General features: G+C 53.7%; 1 protein-coding gene across 1 annotated transcript; it reads right to left on the bottom strand.

Annotated features, from left to right (window-relative positions):
* Positions 1–825: 825 nt before the first annotated feature.
* Positions 826–19,038, bottom strand: LOC113953963 (dual oxidase 2-like). The gene is made up of 33 exons (XM_027657732.1): positions 18,975–19,038; positions 18,182–18,262; positions 16,533–16,697; positions 15,734–15,921; positions 14,527–14,728; positions 13,807–13,973; positions 13,658–13,718; positions 13,440–13,536; positions 13,161–13,248; positions 12,732–12,834; positions 12,270–12,433; positions 11,661–11,827; positions 11,376–11,494; positions 10,410–10,547; positions 10,082–10,195; positions 9,286–9,488; positions 8,907–9,092; positions 8,278–8,503; positions 7,589–7,682; positions 7,225–7,400; positions 6,915–6,981; positions 6,368–6,463; positions 5,428–5,606; positions 4,351–4,581; positions 4,026–4,125; positions 3,859–3,908; positions 3,605–3,732; positions 3,244–3,397; positions 2,873–3,105; positions 2,567–2,725; positions 2,267–2,422; positions 2,043–2,171; positions 826–1,579 (listed from the first exon to the last, which is right to left on the bottom strand). The coding sequence occupies exons 1-33, from the start codon at positions 19,036–19,038 to the stop codon at positions 1,457–1,459; spliced, it is 4,608 nt and encodes a 1,535-aa protein (XP_027513533.1). The 3' UTR covers positions 826–1,456.
* Between the last annotated feature and the right edge of the window lie 3,551 nt (positions 19,039–22,589).

Below are 22,589 nucleotides of genomic sequence, written 5' to 3'. Positions count from 1 at the left end.
TGCCAGGCTGCAGGTTGAGCTTGGTGTTGGCAAGACTGTGAGACCTCAAATGACCCAAAAACTTGCAAATCAAAGCTTATGTTTATTCCAGAGGTGGCCAAGTTAATCCTGGCAGAAGTGGAAGCCCCCAACTCCATGCTGAGTTTTACAGGGATGATACATAATCCAGGGGAACTTTCTGTAACCAGAAGGAGAAGTGGCCAAAGTATGTGCTCAGCACATTCCAGTGCTGGGGAGATCCCCACTGACATGGCTGGGGGACCACTGGCCATCCTGACTCCCATGCTGGAGGGAGCCCCATAGTCAGCCTGGGGGACAAGTGGCCATCACAACACCCTGTTATTACTGGGAAATGGAAGCTTGCTCCCTGTGCTCTTGGGAGACTGTTTAACATCTGGAGGGCTGGAGCTATTCCCACGGCTCAGCCTGTTTGGACTCCTTGGCTAATTGGCTCCCATGCCTGGTCTTGCTGGGGTCATGGCCACTGCAGGGGTATTGTGGGGTGTGATGGGTCTGGGGAGGCACAGTCTGGGGGGCTGTGTCTGTATCCCCCACCTCTGACCCCACGTACGTCACGGGTGCAGGGGACACTCGCTCCAGTTTAACCCATTTCCCAGTGAGCTGGAGTTAATGCTCTGTGCCGGGAGCAAGGCCAGCACTATGCCATGAGTATGGCAAACCTCCAGGGGACCAAGAACCAACTACAAGAGGCAAGAAAGTGTTTTAGTACTTTGAACAGCTTTATTTAAGCTCAACCACAGCCTGCAAGAGAGGCAGCGATGCAAAGCCAGGCATTACTTAAAAAAGCACAAGTGATCCCTGATCGAAGGGACGCTGCTGAAAGAAGCCGATGCAAACACAACTAAGGCCCTTTGCAAACCCAGAAAAGGCTCAGAGAGTTAACAAGCAGGCACCCACAAGTGTATTAGGAAAGCTGAGCCTTTTTCAAGGAGAGAGATGGTGGGAAGCTCTTTGGCTCCTCACCCCATGTGTGCTCCACATTGGTCTTGGGGCAAAGTGCTGTGGATTCAGGTTGTGCAGGCACCAAGGTGTTCCCCAAAGCTGGGCAGAGACATTCCCTGAGTCCCACAGCAGAGCACAAGCTCTGTGTTGTGGGATTAATGTAGCAGAACTGGGCTTAACTCAAACACTGTGGTTTTTTGACTGGGACATGCCAGCCCAAGCCTGGGTATGGGGCTGCAGCAGTGTGTGGACAGTATTAGTATGCCCTGGGCTCAGGGGTTCACACTGGGGCTGTGTGGGGTGATGATGGGATGGCAATGCTTTACTGGCACACCAGTCTCAGCTCTGCAGGTCTCAGTGTCCTCTGCCATGGATGGCTTTCTCTGGGGCGTGATGGTGAGTGGGAGCCCAGGACCATGGCCACCCACTGCATTGCTGCCCAGGTGCTGGGATGGACCAGACTGCAGCCCAGGGTGAAAAGCATGGGGTAGGGTCAGAAATTCTCATAGTGATGTGCGAAGTAGGTCTGGTCCTTCTTGTTCATCTGCCGACAAGCCTGTTCCACACTCTTTGTCATCCCGGGTGGGCCACAGCTGAACACCCCAATCTTCTGCACCTGGGAGGGGGGAAGCCAAAGGGGTCAGACCCAGGAACACCAGCTCTCCCTGCAGTCCAGCCCCCCTCGATCCCTTGCCCTCTAACAGCTTTGGGCATGGACCATGGCTGTGCTCTCTGTCCCAGCCTCTGGAGGCTTTTGGGGAGACTGTCATTTCTGTGAGGACTGTTAAATCTGGTGGCTGTGGAGGCTGTGAGGGCAGTGGAGGAAGGATGGGAGCCCCAAGACCTGTTTGCAGCCCGGGTCCTGCAATAGCAGGGGGTGTTTGGCTAGCATGGGGAAACTGCTGACTCTTGCAGCTCAACCTGGCTCCAGAGGGAAAGCAGGATCCATGCCCCTTCTGCCCTGTCCTTGGTGCAGATCCCACCAAGCTCTCCAGGACCTTGGGGACAAGCTGGGACAAGTCCTCCACTGGCCAGTGCATGCACCTCCTCCTGTGCCCTGTCCCCAGCCAGACACTGACCTCAGGGTGCACCTCCTGCAGTGAGTTGAAGAAGGGTACAAAGGGAGGGCGCCCAAAGTGGGTGATGGAGCGCAGCCCCGTGAACAGGCTCTTGTTCAGCACCTTCTGGAAGTGCCGCTCACAGATGTACTGGAAGAAAGATCGGTGCATGTCAGATGGCCCTGCACGGCCTGGCATGGCCTGGCACGGCACAGCAGCCTCTCCAGTGGGGGGGCAAGGCTCACCAGCATGGTGGTGCGCAGATCGAACTTCTCGGCCAGCTGCGTGATGTAGATGTGCACAGAGACCAAGTTGTTCCTGTCTGACTCTTCCACCTCCCGGATGATGTCTGTCAGCCACTCAAACTGCCGCTGCGTGCGTGTCACCCAGATGAAGTAGATCTGTGGCCCATGAGGATGAGGTTCAGAGTGGGGCCAGCACCCTTATGCAAGTCCGTGGGCTCCCTGGAGGATTTTACCTCCAAAGAGGCCAGAAGCAGCAGGAAGCATCTTGGGAGGGCTTGTCTTTCAGATGCTTCCTCTTACCTTCTTACACAGCAGCTTGGAGTTTATGGATGACTTAAAGACCAGGTCCTTGAGGATGGATGCGAAGGGTGTCACCCCAATGCCTCCTCCCACCAGCACTGACACCTCAAATTTGTTCCACTCCTGGTGGCCCTCTCCGAAGGGCCCGTCCAGGTAGAGCTGGAAGGGAGTCAGCCATTAGCAGAGCATCTCCCATCTCTGCTTGCCCAGGTCTTGGTTGTCCTCAGGGCTGGAGAAGCACCTCAGGCTTGGCACAACCCCTTGCTGAGATGCTCTTGGGCTCAGATGTCCCTGTGCAGGGCTCACCTTGGGCAGCTTGCCGATGAGGGCCAGGCTCTCTGGGGAGTAGAGCTCCCGCAGGCGAGTGGTCCAGGGCCCCACGGCACGGATGTGCAGGCTCAGCGTGTCCTCGTGTGGTGCCGAGGTGAGGGTGAAGGGGTGGTACTCTGTGGTGCCCAGGGCCACGCAGGCGATGCGCACCCACTGCCCGGACTTGTAGTCAAAATCCTGGGGCCGCTGGAACTGGAGGTGGGTGACACCTGTGGGGAGATGGGGATGGTGGCTCTGGTAAGGTGGAGATGTTGAGAGGTGGAGGCTCCTGCATCGCTGCAACCCCTGATGCTCTTGCAAAGAGCCTGGGGTGGGCTGGTGCCCTGTGGCCAGGGATGTCGTGGTACCTGAGGGCAGGAGTTCGGCTTTCACCACGCTGATCTCCACCTTCTTCCTGCTCAGGCTGAGCAGCTTGTCCGCGCTGTAGATGAGAGCTGGGACGATGAAGTAGATGTAGAAACGAGGCTGCTGGATCAGCGCGTAGCTGCCGTGGATGATGACCTGGGCAGGGAGCAGAACCCATTAACAGGGCAAGCCATTGCCCCAGGGCTAATCTAGTGGCAGCTCAGCAGCAGCAGGGAAGCAGGAGTGGGACCACCAGCTCCCTTGCAACCGTCCCATCTATTCGATCTCATCAGCTGCACTGACTCAAGCCACAAGCTTGCAGTGCACTGGCACCACCCCTCCCTCCCAGCCCAAATCCTTTACCAGGACATAGAGCAGCACATAGAGGTGGTGGGTGATCCAGAAGCCCTGGAAGCTGACGCGTCGGAAGTGGTAGGTGGCGAACACATACATCACAGCAAGGACCACAAGCAGCAACACTCCTGTCATACCTGTGAGAAGAAAGGTTGGAAGGTCCTAGGGGGAACAAAGCAGTTCCATAGGGGCTCTCCCTGGGCTGAACAGAGAGCTGCCCATCCACACAAAGGTGTGCAGGTCTATCTGCTAGGTGTTCTCACCTGGAACAGTCTGGAAGAACCACCAGTAATACTTCTGTGGGAGCTGTGACCTGGAGAGAGACAAGAGATTGCACGATGGAGTGACCAGAATGAACTCTTGGTTTCCATTTTCATTCCTATCTGTGCCCAGGACACTCTGTCTGGCCTCTGCTCTAAATCCCACCTACCCATCATTTGTGAAGACATTGGAGAAGAGACAGGACAGCACGCTGAGAGGTGTGACTGAGAAGATATAGACATTCACTACATGACCTGCAGTGTGGAGCACTGTGAGAGACAAAAATAGGGAGAAAGAAGCATCACTTGATGTGGATGGAGATGTGTCAGACCCTGTTGATGTCCCCAGAGACCCGGAGATTCCTCCTTGTCTCTAGTGCAAGGCATCTACGTCTCCACAGGGTCTTCAAGCTTCTGCCTGGTCCTGCCATGGTGTGATGGGCTGGCCCTTTAGCTGTGGTTTGTGGGCGGCACATCCCCCAGCAGCCCACTCACCTGAGAAAATCAGGGCTGCCATGGCAATCCAGCGGTGGAAATCGACAGCGGCATCGAAGGGGATGTAGTGGTTGAGGAAGGTCTCCCGCAGGATGGTGATGAGGTTGCGGCACATGGTAAGCAGGATGTAGGAGTACAGGAAGGAGATGGAGGCAGCTGCTCCCCGGGAGATGATGATCCCCACAAAGGTGGTCTGTGCAATTCCAGTGCTGGGGGATGCAAAGGCATAGTCTAGGGAGAGAGAGCAGAGGTAGTCAGTGTCCCCAGCCACGACCTTTCTTGCAACAAGGGGGCGACCACCTTTGTGGCTTCACCAAAAAGAGATTCCCAGGGATAAGTCTGTGTGGGAAAAGGGGCATGACCCCCCAGAACTGCTGAGTGAAAGGGTATCCTTGGAGATCCAGGGAGGGGATTGTCCTCCTCTAGTGGGCACTGGGAAACTGCACTTTGGAAACTGTGGCCTCAGTTGGGGAATCCAATATAAGAGGTCTCCACAAACTGAAATAGAGTCCAGTGGAGGCCACTAGGATGGGTGAAGGCTGAAGGATGTCATTTTAGGGGAAAGGCTGAGGGAAATGGGTTTGTTCAGGTTGGAGGAGATGGGTCAGGGAAGACCTGGTGGCTGTCTGCAACCACTTCACGGGTGTACAGAGGTGGGAGAGCCAAAGTTGTTCTGAGAGATGCACAGTGGAAGGATGTGAGGCAACAGCACGAGTTTCACAGGAAAAAGCTCAGGTTTGATGTAAAATAAAAACTCTTCACAGGGAGGATGGTCAAAAACTACTACAGGCCCAGTGAGGTGGTGGGATCACCAGCCTTGGAGCTCTTTGCACCTTCTTTAGACAAGGCCTTCAGCAGCCTGATTCAGCTTTGGAAATGGCCTTGCTCTAAGCAGGGCATTGGACCAGACCGCTCCAGAGGTTCCTTCCAACCTCAGTGACCCTTTGGTTATTCCAGGGGAGGAGTGACACTGTTGCCCAAAGCTGTGCCAGGCAATGCCCCACCACACCCAGCACAACCAGCAGCTTTGAGGCACCAAGTCTGTGTGGGGGGCAGCGGGGCTGGGTGGGCACTCACAGTAGGCTCTCTCCATGAACACGCCGGCGGTGATGGCAGAGAAGAGGATGACGCAGACGATGTGGCGCCGGTAATTCTCAATGAAGCGTTTGAACTCCTGGATCTTCTGCTGAACTCGGCTCCGCTTGTACCTCTTCCGCTGCGCCTCAGTGTACAGGCGCAGCTGGTACTGGTTCCCCCTGGCAAAGACAGGAGGGCTGGTGTCACTGCGGGGTTTCCCCAGCTCAGGGCCACGCTGCCCAGATTTGGGGCTGCCTCCCCAAAGTGCTGTGGCCACCTCTGCACATCAGTGATGGGGTGACCTGCAGAGCGCAAGTCAGAGGGTGATCTCAGGTCAGCCTTACAAGCCTTAATGGTTGTAAAACCTGATAACAAATGTGTAAACAGTGACTCATAAATAAAACCATAGATAAGAACTGCCAGAGATAATTTTCATAGTAATAATCAACTGTCCAAATGATTCTGCAGAGGACCAATTTCCTTAATTGGAGCAATTATGGCAAACCAAGATATTGTTGCCAGCAGTAAAAACAACTGAACTGATTTCTTGCAGAAATACTTGCTGCTGCCACAGCAGCAAGGACCAGAGTCTCTCCTGCAGCTCTTGCAGAGAGCCCAGGTGACCCAGCAGCATCCCAAGGGATGGAGGAGCACAGGTAGGAACTGTCAGACAAGACCCCTCTCTAAAAACCACTATCCCAGGCTTTGGAGTTGGCCACTTCATTTTTTTTTTTTTTTGTAGAGGCACATCACGCAGACCCAGCTATGACACTGTCCCTGCCAAGTTGGGGCTGTTCCTGTAGCTCCTTGGCCAGCGGGAGCCTCCTTGCAGCAGTGCCATTTGACTGGAGGGCTGCCCAGTCTGACTAGGGCACGTGAGAAACAGCAAACAGGCTGAACCTGAACCCCAGAAGCACCACCATAGAGAGGCTGTACTCACTTTCTACCTGGTCTCTTCCTCAGCTCTTGCCCTTCTCGTTCCACGTAGTGACTCACGGTGTCCAGATTCGGGTCTCTCTCCTCCTCTGAGATGGTTCTGTTGGAAATAGAGCTATGTCTAGCCCAAAGCCCTATTTGCAGGAAAGGCTTGGCAAAATTATCCCCTTTTCCCTGCTTCCCACCTCAGGCTCAGCTGGGAAGGTGTCCAGCTCTTTCCCATAAATCTGTTTGTTAACTTTAATTGCACGTGGGCTGGATTTGCTTCAACATAACCCTTCCCTCTGAAAAGCAAGGCAGGACTCCCACCCCCATGTAGGGGATGCAACAGGGACTCTGCAGGGGGCAGTTCCTCCCCTTTGGCTGTACCCAGGGAGGAGGGCAGCAGCCCCACCCCGGTGCCTGGTGTGCACCTCCCACCAGGGTCAAACCCCTTCCCCAGCACTGGAAGTGCCAACACCTGGTGGGAGCATTTGTTGGAAGGACTGGGGATATGCATTGGGGCAGAAAGAGGAGGAATAGCAGAAACAAGACCAAGGAGGGGGGCTTACCCTTTTGGCTCTTTCTTTATGAAGGAGACACAGTTGTGCAGGTTTTGCTTGAACACCTCAGGGACACCTTTGAGGAGCAAAAGGACAAGCAGCCATTCAGAGTATGAAAGACAAGGATTAGGATTCTCCCATGGGCAGGCAGAAGCTCTGAGCTGACCCAAACGTTGCACATGAAGCAACAGCTGGTGCCCCATTACTGCAGTTGGGTTGGAGGGATTGATGGGACAGGATTTGGGAGTTCCAGTGGGTGCTGCCCATTTCCTCCCGCCCTGAGGGGGCCTGGGGTGACCCAGTGCTCGTGCCCACTGACCTTTCACACAGAGGTGGGTGAGACGAAGCTCGCTGTTGTGGTCCCGCAGCATGTAGTGGAAATTCTCCCACGTCAGCTCATCCCTGTCCTGAAACCCTGAGGCCCGAAACATGGACTCAGTCACCTGCTCTGCCTGTTCTCTTGACAGGCAGTTGTTGGAGATCTCAATGAAGGACCTGGAGCAAGTAGGGGAGACGGGAACATCAGTTAATCAGTTCAAATAACATGGCAGAGTTATGTGGGAGTGGTTGTGAGTGTTGAGCCCATGAGCTTCTTAGGGACTGAATCACAGAAACTGGGACCTGCTTTTGAAGACGTGTGTGTCTATTGATATTGTGAAAACATATCAAGAGAGGAGAAGTACCTGACCATCCTCAGAAACTCCTCCTTGGAGAGGAACCCATTCTCATCGATGTCATACATCCTGAACATCACCTGGGATTTCTCCTCTGGGGACCCTAGTGGGGAGAGAGAGAGGTGAAGTAAGAAAAAGATCACATTTTCATTAACAAAGATGCTTTCAAACACTGTCTTTGAGCACATGGACCTGCAGCAGTGAAGTCTCACCCTTCCACTGACTTTCTCAAGTGCAAGGTGAATCATTGGGTAGATATACGTTCTTGGGCATTATTTTGAGAAGTCAAAATGTGCTTTTACACAGCAATGATTTTCTGGAAGATGTTTTGATTGAATCTGACATTTAACGCCTCCATCTATGAATCCAGCTTTCTGGTGGTCATTTAGGGAGATTCAGGTGTCAAATATAGTTACTATGATCTCTCAAGGACGGGATGTGTGGTCCCTTCAGGAGACAGGGCAAATGTGTCTGTGGTGGTGGAAAGTATCTCCCCTCATTAACAGTCTTCCAGAAAACACAATTACATGGTCACTGCCTCATAACTCAAGTTGAGCTTGTCCTAAGTGAAGGGAATTTTAATCTGTAGCAGTGTCTGCAGACTGACCTGCTGGATGGACCTTGTCCTTCACTCTGTCAGAGCTTAGAGATGGGACTAAGGATAACAGATGGAGTCACCAACCAGCCCCAGCTCCCACCTTTCATGAAGACCACCAAGATGTCCAGGAACTCCCGGAAGGAGATGTAGCCGTTGCCATCTTTGTCAGCCAGGGAGAACATGGAGTCCACAAACATGGAGTGGGCCTTGAGCCCCAGGGCCTCGGCAAACTCAGCCCTGCTCAGCTCACACGTCAGAGACTCCCTTGCCTTCTGTGAAGATTTGAAGTTGAGCTCTCCTGCATCGGACCTGTCAATTTCCAGCACCTGCAGGTTGTGTCCCACAAAAGAAATACTGTGAGTACCGGTTCTTGTTTACTTCCTGACCTATTGCACAGAGACTGGTGGCTTCCCTGGCACAAAACTCATGACAAATACCATGGGGAAAGTCCCGTATCTCTCCTACACAATGTGACTTTCACACTGCATACCCCTGACCATTCAGTTACATCATCCAAAAGCCTCTTTGCAACTTTAGACGCTTATATCACTGCAGCAGATCTCCTTTGTCTTCCGTAAAGGAAAATGTCCCTTGGTCCTGGAAGTGTTAGCAGCTTCCTTGTATGTGGCTTACCAGCTCTTATGGAGAGCAACAGCACCAGCATTCATTGCTTAATCAGTACAGAAATACCTTCTTCCAGGCACCAGAGCCTGCCACACCTCTACACACCTGAGCAAACAGGTGCCTGAAGAAAATCTCCAGAATTTGTTTTCTCTGCTCCTGAGTGACTGCCCATTTCATAAGGTTCTGCTCCTTCGTCTCAGACAGATGCAGGTAGAGCCCGTTCTCATTCAAGTAGTTTTGTAGCTTTTCAACAAAGCTGCTCCTCTCGGCCTCCTCGCAGAAGAGCAGCACCTGCAAAGGACCCCACCGATTGGCTATGATCATCAGAGGCTCAGCTCATGGTATGAGCTGGACCTGGTGGTTTTCAGGAGGCCACAGCCATCCTTCAAGGACGTACACTGTTCCCAGTGCCCTGACCGAGTGGTGCAGAGGACTGTGGAGGGTCTAGAGAAAGGTGAAATACCCCAGGCACCATGGTACTCACCAGGTCATACTCCTTGGGGCTCTTCAGGAGCAGAGCTTTGTTCCCTTTGTTGTTGGAGAGGATCACCTCCACCCTTTGGTAGGCTTTCAGGTTGATGCTCCGCATCAGAGACCCTCTTCCATCCAGCACTTTGAGCACTTTGTCAGCTTGGAGCTGGATGTAGACAGGACAGCTGTCTGTCTTGGGGCCGTGCCACTCCATGGCTGATGGGAGAGAGCACAGGACTCAGCTGGAAAGGGGCACCCAGGCTCCTACTCATGCCAGCACCTCCTTCACCCAAATGCAGTTTGGGAGAGATTTCACCACCAGGCACATCTTAAAGGAATAATGATGATCTCCCAACTGCACAGCTCAAGCACACGGCCACAGGAGGAGTACAAACTACAGAGCAGGGAGGCAGGATTTTTCCAGTACCCAGAGCAAGGAGATACAGTCCCTGTCCTGGAGCTACTGGTGCAATTGCTTTACATGGGTTTCCTTCAGGCAAGGTGTTAGAGGGTCATATGATGACTCAGGTTGGAGGGGACTCGGGTTGGAAGGGTCCCTTGCCCAATCTCCTGCCCAAAGTAGGACCAGCCACAGGTCAGTCTGCTCAAGGATTTATCTGGTCAGGTCTTGGATAGGATGGGCTACCAAGCCCTCTGGGCTCCCTGCTCCACTGCTTGACCATCCTAGGGAAACAGTTCCTCCTTACATCCCATCTGGATATAAGCCCCAGCCCAGCCCTGCCTCATTGTGTGCCCTGACTCCAGCAGCATCACCAGACACTGTCACAGGGTTGGCAGTGCCACCTCACCGTGTGTGGCCTCGCCGGTCACCTTCGCGCGCACTCTGGTGCTCTGCTGCTTCTGCAGCTTCTTGAAATCTCTCTTGCGGAAAGCAGCAACGATCCAGGCAACAAAGAGAGTCACTGGGGACACACAGGAGAAGGAGATGTGAGATATCACAAAGCTCCTTCCCACTTTTGGCTCCCTCCTGGTGCCCAAGGACCCTGCCAGCTCAAGGACCAAGGGAGCGACCAGGACTCAGCAGCTCCTGCTGGGAGGTGCTTGGTCCATGGGCACTCAGCCCTTTTCTCTGGTGGAGAGGTGGAAGAGAATAAGGATAAGGAAATGGAGACAAACCCAAAGGCAGACAGCAGAGGACAACGATGATGATCCCAAAGCCTGCACCGCTGCCTGCAAAGTAGTCCAGCACCACCATGGGAGTGCAGTTGGCCAAGTGTTGAGCTGTCAGCTGCTGGGGCTGGGGGCACTGGTCCCCTGCAAGGGGGAGACAGCCTGTGAGTGTCACCAACCTTTTACCCATCTCACCTCCATCACCCCCAGGAACCTCTGTGCTAAAGTGTGAATGGGGCTCATGGCTGAGTCACCCAGGGAGCCCTTCAAAATTGGGATGCTTGAGTTAAACTCCAGACACTGGGTAGAGCCTTTGGTTTTGGGTTGAACCTTTGCCTGCCACAACAAACCAAGTGCAGAACTGGACTCAAGAGCTCTGTGAGTTCAGCACCATCACTCCCCCAACGGGATGGTCTGAGCAAGAAGCACCCTGGACCATGGAAAATTTGGGCTCAGAGCCTCTGCTCATCCAGACAGTGCAAATCCAGGGAGTTCTCCTGGTGCAATTACATGGAGTGCATACCAAGGAAACAAAAACACCTTACAAGGGCTGGAACACGACCCAGATGAAATGCTTACAGTAAATGGGAGGGGTGTGGCAAGACTCCGAGAGGAAAAGGCATATTGCCAAACAGAGTACCATGCCATGGTCTAGTAACCATGGTGGTGTTGGATCAAGGGTTGGACTTGATGATCTCAGAGGTCTTTTCCAACCCACTTGATTCTATGATTCTATGCCTTTTCACCTTGGGGTCATGCCTGGACTTCAGTCCTCTTTCACATCTGCATCACTGCATCAATGTCTTGCTCACAAGCAACCCTTGCATTTTGTACCCATTTTGCTGGCTTAGGGTCACATCAGGCAACAACCCCAATGTGTTCCCAGTGTCACTGAGTCACTCACTGGCTCTGTCACCAGGATGGCTCTGCTTCCCTCACTGCCTTGCTGGAGCCATTTGCTCCTGCACTCACCCTTTCTCCAGGTGAACACGTGAGTCTGGATGTCTGTGGAGTTGGCGTAGGTGACAGCAGCCAGGACGTCGTGAAAGGTAGTGTTACGGATTTCCTTGATTTCCTCCTCTGTGAAGAGCCTGTGGAAAAGGACATGGGGACAAGGGGTGGCCCTGGGTGTTACTGCCCAGCAACAGGAGGGAACTGAGAAAGCTGGAGGATGCTTTTTCCTTCAGCTCCAGTTTCCCTGCACTACTGGGGCTTGCAGAGCAGTGGGCAGCAGCCAGATAGGGAAGAGGCCTTTACCCATTCTTGGTGTTTTCGAACCAAAACCTGTCACTGTCACGCAGGCGTACAAACTGCTCCAGGATGATGGTGCTGAAGAGGGAGCCATCAGCCTCCAACATGCCTCCAGGGAGCAGCTCCAGCCCAGCCATGTCATTGGCATACAGGGCAGCGACCTTTTGCAGGACCTGGTGAGAAACACCCACCGCACACGTGTGAGCATCGGGAATTCTGCCAGGGCACCAGAAAGTCTTGGCAGGCCTCAGGAGAAGCAAGGGATGTGCATTTCCCAGGCATCACACATCTGTGGGCTGGGAAGGTGCTGAGCCCCACACAGCCTGGAGCTCATGGCTTGGACTTGAATAACTAAGCATCACTTCCAGGGCATCTCAGCTCTGGGAGGAGCATGGTGCCCAGTGGCACAGGAGCTTAGCACCAGGGCAGGATGATTTATTCATGCCATGTAATTACACAGTTATCCCAATGCAACAACTCTACAGGCATGGAAGTCAGATAGGGCAGAGCATGCATTTCCTCTTCCTATTATGCTGCAGAATTCAGTTCCTGCCTGGAATGTCCCAACATTCTCTGACCCACATACATTCGGTGCCCAGGCCACCTCCCTGTTACCTGTGGCTCCAGGTGTGGTGCAAGGTTTGACCAGTTCTGGAGAGGTTTCAACCCAAATCGCTCCTGGGCTTGGTTATAGGTTGGCAGGCCAAGGTCTCGCCCACGCTGGATCCAGCTGGCCACATAGTCAGTGCGGGAGTACTTCAGGGGCCCATACCAGTAATCTGTGTGTGGATTTGAAGCCATGGTGATGGTAAGGCCGAACCAGAGGAGCTATAGCTGCTGGGCTGGCCTTGTGCCTCTGCCTTGGGCTGTGCTGAACACAGATATCATCTCCACACCCTTGCCAAAATGGTCCCATGGACATGCTTAACACATCCTGTGGCTTCTCTGCACCTCCATTAACAAGGCTGAAGCTGAAGCATTGTTTGGTTGGGTGCTGCTGATGATGACAATGGGACTCACTCCCTGCACAGCCTCAGGAGTGAGGGTCCCCCATTGATGAGCAGCTGCAGTACAGACCTTGGAGATCTTCCACGACAATGTTGTCCTCCCTCTCTGCAATCTGTGAGCTCATCCCCAGCAGGAGGTTGTCCACATCCTCTGCCTGCTGCAGCCCTGGCCTCTGAGGGGAGATGAGAAGAACAGGTGATTCCTTAAATGATCAAGGATGGCAGGTAGCCCCATACACCCCACAGGGGTGCAGATCCTGGATGTAGGGGGATCAGGGAATTCTTCCAGGCTCATTTCCTCTACGTCAGCTCAACCTTGAGGTCTGAGCCTGACGCAGCTGAAGGAGGCATCTGGGGATGCTGGATGGGGAGGATCTCACACCCTGGGCTGACTGTCATGCTCTGCACCTAATTTCCTTTGTGGCGTCCTCCATAAAATAGAGCCCCTTCCCAGCCAGCCTCCCACATCCTCAGGAATCCTGCAATCCCTTTCCTGTACCTCTCTGCTCCAGTAGCTGTTGCAGAGCCGCACTGCTGGGAATGAGCCACTAGGGCCAGACACGTTCTGGAACCGGCATTCGCTGTCTCTGGAAGAGCAGAGAAGGGCTGGACCTACAGCCCTAGCCACAGCTGCCCAGGGCTGACAGGGGTTGCCTGTCCAAGCCAAGAGCAGGACATGGGAAGGGGCAGGCACCATCGCCAGCTACCACCCCAGCTTGGGCATCCCCTTCCCTGGCAGGGGCACTGCATTCCCACAGCCCTGCCAGGCTGCTCCTACCTCTTATAAATGCCCGGTGGCACCATGGTGGCCAGGAATTGCGCCGCAGCTGCCACGAACTCTGGCGAGAGGCTGGGGTCCAGGTGCTGCTGGTAACCTGGGAGGCAGCAGCCAGACTGGAGGAGAAAGGGGCCAAGCTCCCTCTCCCACCTCATCCCCCACCTCCCCGGTCCCCCCCCCCCTCCTTCTCACACTCTATTTCCTGTCGTACTCCTCACCTTTGTACTCTGGGATGTCTGACCCCAGCAGGGTCGGCAGCCACTCGTACAGAACGATGCTCTAGGGAACAGAGGGGCTGGGTCAGGGCCAACACCAGGGAGGATGTTGGGGGTCCCAGCAGAGCTGGGGGGGGGGTCCCACCCCTCACCTGGAAAGTGGCAATGACCCTCTTGCGAGTGTGCTGGAAGAGATCCTCATCAGACCAGGTGGGGTGCTGCTGGGCCAGCGCTGTGGCCAGGTGGTTGTGGTACCGAAACCAGGCGATGCTCTCAGCCTGCAGGAAGGGGTTCTCATTTCCCCAGGCGCTTCCCAGGTCTGCAAGAGCCACCAGGACCTTCAGTGGGGGATGTCACCACTGGGTCTAGCTTTGCCCATGGCTGAAGAAGCACTCCCAACTCTGTGGCTGCAGCCCAGTGTCCCCTCATCTCCTCACCCTTCCTCCCTCCCCAGGGAGACCAGGAGCCTGAGCGAGTGAGTAGCAGGACTGGCCCCCCAGCATGGGTCAAAGGTTGGGCAGGTGAGGAACTCAAAGCAAGCTGAGCAGGTTTGTATCAGCGGCAACCCCTTTCCCCAGAGGAGATCTCCTGGGATCAGAGTGACCCGCACCTGCTAGTTTCTGACCTGTTGCCTCCTGGGCATGTGGCATCTGGAGTTTATGGGGTGTCCTTGCTGGGATGTCTTCACTGGGGCACACACCTTCTTCCCCTTGGGCTGGGAAGCCGCCTGCTCTCCCACAGCCCTCCTGACCCACATGTCCTCTCCCGCTGTACCCCCCGCCCTTTCACTCTGGGCTCAGCTCCAGGGACCTCCTGCTCACAGTCAGGGATGGATAAAACAGGTGAAAAAACATTGGGAATACCACCATTACCATAGATGCCTTCGAGACCACCCTGTCCCGTGGATGGATCGATCGCCTTCCACATGGGGACCCTCCCGTCTGTCTGCCTCGGGAGGTGTCTGACAGGCCCCGACGCCAACTGTCCCCCCGAGAAGCTCCTCAGGGCGTCGCTCCAGGAATGCGAGGGGCCGTAGATGGAGCTGCCGTCCAGCCAGCCCGTCACCCCGTTGGTCTAGGGCAGGCAGAGGGAACAGGCGTTAACAGGTGCCGGGGTTTCAGCAGAAAGGTGCAAAAAAGAGGTGTGAAAAGCCCCAGCCTGGCTTTTTTGTTCTTGCAAAGCAGCCGCCCCATCCCCTGTTTTAACAAGAGCTCTCAGGATGCAAACACAACAATCTCTCTGCACACTTCAGGAATTAGTGCAAGGTACCAGAAAAGACAAGGTCCAGACTTTTCATAAGTACATTTTGGGGTTTTTTTCCCCAGTTATTTTTGCTATACCAGAAGCAAACATCCGTGAATCCCTGTGTGTGCTGGAAGAGGACTAAACCCATCTCTGGGGAAACCGGGAGCAAAAGAGCTGTCTCCTCTGTCCTCGCAGCAGGGAGTCTGGCTGTCCTGGCAGCATGTTGAGTATCTCCTCTGCCAAACGTTTGCATAAAACCATCCTTTTTATTCTGAAAATACGCTGGAGTTTTCATTTTTCTAGGGTTTTAAGTGCTGCTAAAAACATGACTTGCTAAACTGGTCTCATCATGGTTTGTCACGTGAAAGGTTCAGGAGGGTATTTCGCTCCAGTGATTTTGGCTGGGAAGCTTTCCAGCATGAAAGAAATCTTGGGAACACAAACAGCACAGCAAAATTCAGAGAAATTGGGGGAAAACCTGGATTTTTTTCCAAAATTACTGAAATTCAGGGAAGCTTTACAACTTTATATGCAGTGCCGGCTCAGCTTTGTGATATGTTATTAAAGATAAGAGTTCATGCTTAAAACAATCTTGCATGATTAACTGACCTAATTATGTTTTCCTTTTCCAAGGAAAACTTTGACCTCAGGCAACCACCAGTGTCACTCAATGTGAATCTTGGACTTCGTGACTTTGGTTTCATTTCATTGGTTCAAACACTTGAGAGATGTATATTTTTAAGGAAACAGTGGTGCTCTCATCTGAGTTTTGCAAACTCCCTTGGCTGCTGCACCCCCCGATGTTGGGCGAAGGGCAAAGAAAACCACACTTACCTGTTCCCGGGGGCTGTTGGGGCTCTGCCCTGTCTCCACAGCCCAGCGGATGCGCTGGAAGGGCAGGACCACATCTCCAGTGCCAGCAGGGTCAAACACTGGGTCTCCGGGGGGGATGTAGATGTTGAGAAACTCAGCAGGGCAGCCGGGTTTCTCTGTCTCCAGGATGTCCAGGAGCACATGGAAACCTGACAGAGACACAGGCATGGTCAGCAGCCAGGACAGCTGCCACCAGCACCTGGAGCAGGACATGAGGGTGGGCAGCTGAGTTGTAGGTGGGCTGAGGGGACTACCATGTGCAGCAAGAGTGTTCAAGGCCAGGTTGGACAGGGCTTGGAGCAACCTGGTTTAGTGGAACAAGATGACCTTTAAGGTCTCTTACAACTCAAATCATTCTGGGATTCTGCGATTTTCCAGAGACAGGCGTCCCTGGGCTTGGAGACCCAAGACCCCACTGCTCTGACTTGCAGTTCAGGCCAACAATCACTCCCAGCACAGCCTTATCACATCCATCAGGCATTTTGCAATGGGGCAACTCCCCCACTAAAACAAAAGAGGAAGTTCTCAAACAACAAATATCAGTACTTGGGTCAACTGCCAGAGGCCATCGAAAAGCCACTGTCTTCTGACTGGACACTACTTTGGGACGATGGACCCAATGCTTTGTCTTTCCCGTGTAGGCCTGCTCTGGAGGGGTGTGTGAGGAGCGCTCCAACGTGTGACCTTGGGTGTGTGAGAAACCAACATTTTTCCATGCAAACCAGCATTTTTCCAGCTGGTACCAGGCCCCAGGTCTTACCAAAGAAGACAGCCAGCACGGTCGTGTTCCTGAGTGAGGGCAGCCCGGAGGGGCCTCGTGCCACTGCGGTGCTGAGCTGGCGAGCGTTGGGCACACGGGGCTCCTGCAGCGCCTGGTAGACGCCGTCGGCGAAGTTGGCCGGCAGGAGACGCAGCAGCCGAGCACCTGCAGCACCAAAACAACATGGAATGGGCCCAGGTGGTACCCAACAGGAGGCACAGCAAGAGGACACCTGCAAGAATCCCAGGAGAGAGCAGAGGCTGGCATAGATGCTCATAGAGGCAAAGGACATGCAAGCTTTGGTGCCCCCACCCAAAACTTCTTGCAACACTGGGGTCAGTACTCTTAAAACCAGGGAGATCTCCATCTCCCTCTCTTCCAGCTGTCCTTCGCTTGTCCATGTGCATGCCTGTTGCCTCCTGGAGGTCTGGAGTGGTGCTCCAGTGGGCAACTGGAGTGATGTTGAGCTGCCCCATGTTGATTATGCAACCCTACACAAGTGTGGGTTTTGCCAGCACCGTAAGGAATAGGAGAGGGAACAGCCAGAGAAGCAGTAAGACAGATGAGAAGTTAAGAGAGAAACTTTGCACCCACTGCCAGTCCCAAAATTGAAAAGCCCAGAGGCAAGAGGTTGTTTCTCACTGAAGAATGAGTTAATTTTGAACGGCTCCTCACCAGTATGGTGGGTTTCATTTGCTGGAGTTCCCCAGAACTGAGGAAATCCTGAATTCCTGCCTTAGTTTGGGGCTTAGTTCCCATAGGTTGGTTTTGAAAAGTTAAAGTCTGATCTGTCTGCTCTGGAAGAGGGAGATCTGCTCTGCCAGGGACCTGCTGGTTTTCTCTGTCAGGCTTTGGTGTAACCAGAGGATTGGTTTATAACATATCATGTTATAAAGCCATTTGGACTCAAAGGAAGCTGTGCAATTGTATCATCTTATCACCAGATCAGTAACTAATCTGGGCTGCATTAAAGATAATTCAGAATCTTGAATATTTTAGATAAGATCCTGCTTGATCTGCCCTGGTCACTGGCTCAGGGTCATTTCCTAGAGTTGAGACCCTGGCATGAGGAAGCAGTTCACCACTGCCAGAGGGAAATCTCTAATGCCTCACCTAGTACAGACCAATAGATGGTATCTGCCCTGTGCAGGGCAGAAAATTAGTAGGTCCAGGATCCCGGCCCATGAACTCTTCTGCCTCTACCCTTCTGTTGAATCCTGCTTAAACTCCATGCCCATTTTGGCTAAAGATGGCTTTTTGCAGCTCTGGGCTCCCTGACTATCACTGAAACACCTGCTGGGAAGAGTTGCATCCTCCCTGCCTTGGACATTTTGAGCAGCCTCATAAAGGCACAGCTTTTCCATGGGACTGATCCAACCTGCAGATGGTGCCTGGGCAGCAGCTAAAAGTGGCAATGACAGGACATTTGAGACAAACTGCGCTGTCTGTCCCCTCCAGGCTGCTCTAACAGGGCTCTCAGGTGCATCAAGGGACCTCAGGGCCACAGGAAGTGGCATTGCCTGCTCACCTGCCTGGTTCAGGCTGAAGTCAGAAAGGGTTTCTTTTCTCAGCCATAAAGCAACTCAGATGCCAATGTGCCAGCTCCCCTCACCCTGTCCCACTGTCCCCTCCCCAGGCCTGGCACTCACCCACAGAGCCACGGCTGTGGTGCAGAAGGTTGTTGTACCAGCCGTCGTAGCGCTGGACCTCCCAGGTGATGTTCTGGGCTCCTGGAAGAGATCGGATGTACTCAGTGAGCAGTGAAAAAGGAAGTGTGAAATGAACTACACTAAAGAATCATATTTGTATCATGATATTTTCCCATATTCTTTCTGAGATTTTCCATACAAACAGTTTTTTAGACAAGTTTTTCACTCCTTTTGAGGGATAATATCTAAAACTAGAAATTCATGCCTGTGGTCCTGATGTCCCCAGATCAATTTGTGGCCACCACAAGTCTATTCCCAAAGGACCGTCCTCTCCTCCTCTCTCACTGGACCAGAAGAAGTCTCTCCTTATTTCTGACTCCCACAATGTCTGTGTGAGTCAAGGAAAGACCTTGACAATGGAGTTATGCTTGTGTTTCAGGATCAGTTAACTTTTATGTTAATTTTTTTTGCTTTTACTGTAGTACTATCAAGGAGGTGCCACTACTATTTATATATCTAAACTGCAGTAGGGGAGTCTCCCAACCTGCATTTTGATCCATTTCTTCTTATCTCCTCACAAACTGCATCATAAAAACATAGATTACCAGGATGGTTTGGGTTGGGAGGGACCACAAACATCATCTAGTTCCATTTGCCCTGACATGGGCAGGGACACCTTCCACTGGACCAGGTTACTCTGATATGATGCCCCAAGGGATAGAGGAAACTCCCCTGAGGGGCATCAGCTATCCAGCATCTCCCTTTTGGTCCCCTTCTCTGAAACTGTACTTACTCCCCAAGGTCCACGTCCCCAGCAGAACCACAGTCAAACTCAACATCATCTCTGCACGTTGCATTGACCACTGGGTCGTTGGAAGGAGGGACCTGCAATGGGAGAGGAGATGGAAGGAGCTGGAGCTGGGCTGCTCCCAGAAGCTGGGAACACGCACAGGCCAAAATCTCAGCTCCTTATGATTTCTACTGCTTGGTAAAACTCCGCTGCCATCAGCAGCAGCATCTCCCAGCTGTGGGAAGTTGGCAGGGGGCATGTGAGACCCCATCCCCTTGGGGAAGTTCTTTCAGGATGTGTCAGCTGGCCTGAGAAGACCTTTCTGCTGAAGCAGGACCAATGGCCCTTGGAGTACCCCAGCTATAGGCTCTCATATCATCCACATTCAGCTGTGCCAGCTCTGTTACAGAAACACACTCTTTGTTACAAAAATAAGCACATTTCAGCTGGGAATTTCTCTGGTATTGACCCATCCAAGCAAAATCCAGCTGTAAACATGATGGAAGAGCCTCAGCTCACAGTCAGGCATCCCAAAGTGTGCGAGTACTGCATACAGGACCTCTTGATCCCCTCTGAGCTAACCCAACAGCCCTCCCTCATGACCAGCCTCTCTCATGATGCTTTGCCATCTCTTTTTCCACAAAACCCCTGGATCCAGAGCAGATTTCATCAGCGGGACCTGAACCTTTAAAACTCTGACCAACAGCTGACAGAAGAGAGGGATTCCCAGCCCTGATCAGTAAAGTGATTTACAGTTACAAACGAAACAATGCTACTACCGCTGGCTTTCCATGCACAGGAATTCCAAATCTGAATTTAACTCCAAGATGGTTTTCCACTAAATATGGCTCTTTATCTCTGTTCCAGCACTGTGGGTGTGTATCCAAAGACCACCACCATTTCAGAGGAGCTGTGCTGCCAAGAGATGCAGCAATGCACAGGTTTCAGCTTTTCCTACACTGCTCTATTACAAGCCAAAGTGATATTTATACTTTTTTTCATTATTTTAATTAAAACCTAAAGAAAATAGAGCAGCAGCACTGCTGCAGAACTTAGTGTGGTCATACTGGTAGAGGAGAGCAGATCCAAGTCATTCCAGGATCCTGGAGCCTGATCCCTACAGTCCTTGTTAGTCACAGCTAATTTCTGTATCTCCCCAGTGCTGGTGGGACAGACTGGGGAGCTGCCACCTTCCCACACCAGCCAACTGGGTTTCAGAACAGTCTCTATCTCCCCAGCTTTGGATCTCATCCAGAATATGCCAGCCTGCACACAGGAGCCAGTGGTTTCCCCAGCTTTCCCACATGGGGACACCCCTGGGACCAGCTGCCTCAGTGCCACCAGAGTACAGCAGGGACTCCATCCCCCGGTGGAACATAAGGGGTCCCTGCCTGTCCCCGCGGTGTCCTGTGCCCACGCAGGGACACGCACCGCCCCAAATCGCCGAGTCCCGTGCCCCGCTCCCTCGCCGCAGGGACTTGCGTGGCTCCATCGCACCCTGCAGGTGAGGACACGCATGGCCCCATCCCACTCGTCCTCACACAGCACCCAGAGCCCCCCGTCCTCGGGACATGGGTGTGTGGCCCGACCTCTTCTATACGGCCCCATCCCAACATCTCCGCCCAGCAGGAGAAAAGGGGAGTAGCACTCGCCCCTGTCTCCCCCACGAGTGACAACGCGCGTAGACAGAATCCCCCGCAGGCAGCAGCGTGCGTGGCATCGGCTACCGGGTCCCCGCGCGGGGGCAGGGGAGACACGCGCGGTCCCGACCCCCCACTTCCACGCAAGTGGGAACACACGTGGCTCTGATGCCGAGGACCCACCCCACCCACGCAGGCAGGGACACGCGTGGTCCTGGTCTCTCAGACCCCTCACCCCAAGTGGGAACACGCGCGACACTGAATCCCCAACCTCTATGCAAGTGATAACACACGTCCCCCATCCCCCAGTTACCCCAAGCAAGAGGGGACACCCGCGTGCCCAATTCCCCAGGACCCCTTTCCCCACGCAGGCGGCGACACACATGTCCCGACCTCCCCCCCCCGCAGGGGTGACACGAGTGACCCCCATCCCCCAGGACCCCTTTTCCCGTGTCCACCAATCCCTTTTCCCTTGTCCAATCGGAGCCACCCGTGTCCCAATCCCCTCGCCAGCGGGGTCACGGGTGTCCCCGATGCCTCAGGACCCTCGTCCTCACGCAGGAGGTGACATGCGTGTCCTGATCCCCCAAGACCCCTGTCCCGCCTCCGCAGGCGGTGACACGGGCGTCCCTAACACCCGGTACTCCTGTTCCCCATAGGGGGTGACGCGCGTCACCGATCCCCTCGCAGGCGGTGACACGCGTGTCCCCGATCCCCCACGCCCCCCGTCCCCCCACAGGTGGTGACTCGCGTGCCCCCCATCCCCAGTGCCCCTGTCCCCGCGCAGGCGGTGACACGCGTGTCGCGGCGCTCACCTGCGGGCGCCGTGCGGGCAGTGCTGCGGGGCGGGCCGTGCCCCCGGTTACATACGGCCCGCGCCCGCCGCCGCCGCCTATAAGAGCGCCGTGCGGGACGGAGCCGCCCGCGCCCGCCGCCCTCGGCACCAGCAGCAGCAGCAGGAGGTAGGTGGGGGGAAAGGGTGGCCGCCCCTCTCCCGCCGCGGCCCCGCGAGGGGCCCCCGGCACTGCCCGCCCAACTCCGGGGGTCCGGACTCACAGGGATGCTTCCCTCCTGGAATTAACCCTCGGTTTCTCCTATCCCGGTTTGACCCTCTTACAGGGGCAGGAGAGTGCAAGGAAGTCGTCCCCCTCGTCCCGCTTCCCCCCTCGTGGATTGCAGCTCTTATCACTCAGTTTCCAGGGGACAGGATTTCTCTTGTTTCTACGGAAAATGCCGACCTGCAACCCTGAGCAACCCCAGCTCGAATTGCTGCTGGCTCTGCTGGCAGAAGTTTTTGGCTGAGCACTTCCAAAAATTTTTTTTACCTCAATTCATACTGGGGCAAGAAAATAGAGTTTCCGTAAGGAGAAACTTCTGGGGTTTGGGCAAACTTCCTGCTTCCTTTGTCTTTCTCCCCTGCAAGGCCAGAATATTTTAAAAGTCCATTTCTGCTGAATTACTGATTCTTCCTTAAAGATATCTCCTGTCTTTCCTCTCTCCGTACACTGTGACAGAGGAAAACAGGAGTCTCTAGTGCCACAGCCAGGCTTCAGCACGGAGGATGCTTTCCAAGGCTCTAGAGGTTTACTTTCTCCTGCTCTGAGCTACAGGCACCACTTTTCCACTGGAAGCTGCAAAAAATGCCAAGGAACTGGTCTTCTATGCAGGGTAATCAAGAGAGAAAGATTGCGTGGACAGCAAAAAAGTTGTTTCCCTGGAAAAATCTCTATAAAACAAGTCCCAGAAGTTGCAAAGTGAAGAGGAAATGCAAACACTCCTTGGTGTTGATTTAGAGATAAATATAGATTTAACCAGGCAACATTTTCCATGTTACATTCTGGGTTTTAATTGTTTTAAGCTGTGAAGAGTTTTGGTAAATACAGACTTGAAAATCTTTCTTTCCTTTGTTGCATCTCATAGCAAATTTGGGCAAAGATACAGGGAAAACAGTGGAATTCAAGTCATCAAGATTTAACTC

This window comes from Corapipo altera, unplaced genomic scaffold, assembly GCF_003945725.1.
Source record: "Corapipo altera isolate COAL_440 unplaced genomic scaffold, ASM394572v1 308, whole genome shotgun sequence".
Taxonomy (NCBI): Eukaryota; Metazoa; Chordata; class Aves; order Passeriformes; family Pipridae; genus Corapipo; species Corapipo altera.
This window is presented reverse-complemented; position numbering and strand designations above follow the sequence as displayed.

What these genes read in the sequence shown, in the direction of transcription:
- LOC113953963 (XM_027657732.1), bottom strand. Translation starts at nt 19,038, where the DNA reads ATGCAACGTGCAGAGATGATGTTGAGTTTGACTGTGGTTCTGCTGGGG. An exon ending in GGGGACGTGGACCTTGGGGA is followed by an intron (nt 18,263 to 18,974) that starts GTAAGTACAGTT and finishes GATCTCTTCCAG; the next exon opens with GAGCCCAGAACATCACCTGG. An exon ending in GGCAGCCCTGATTTTCTCAG is followed by an intron (nt 4,126 to 4,350) that starts GTGAGTGGGCTG and finishes TGTCTCTCACAG; the next exon opens with TGCTCCACACTGCAGGTCAT.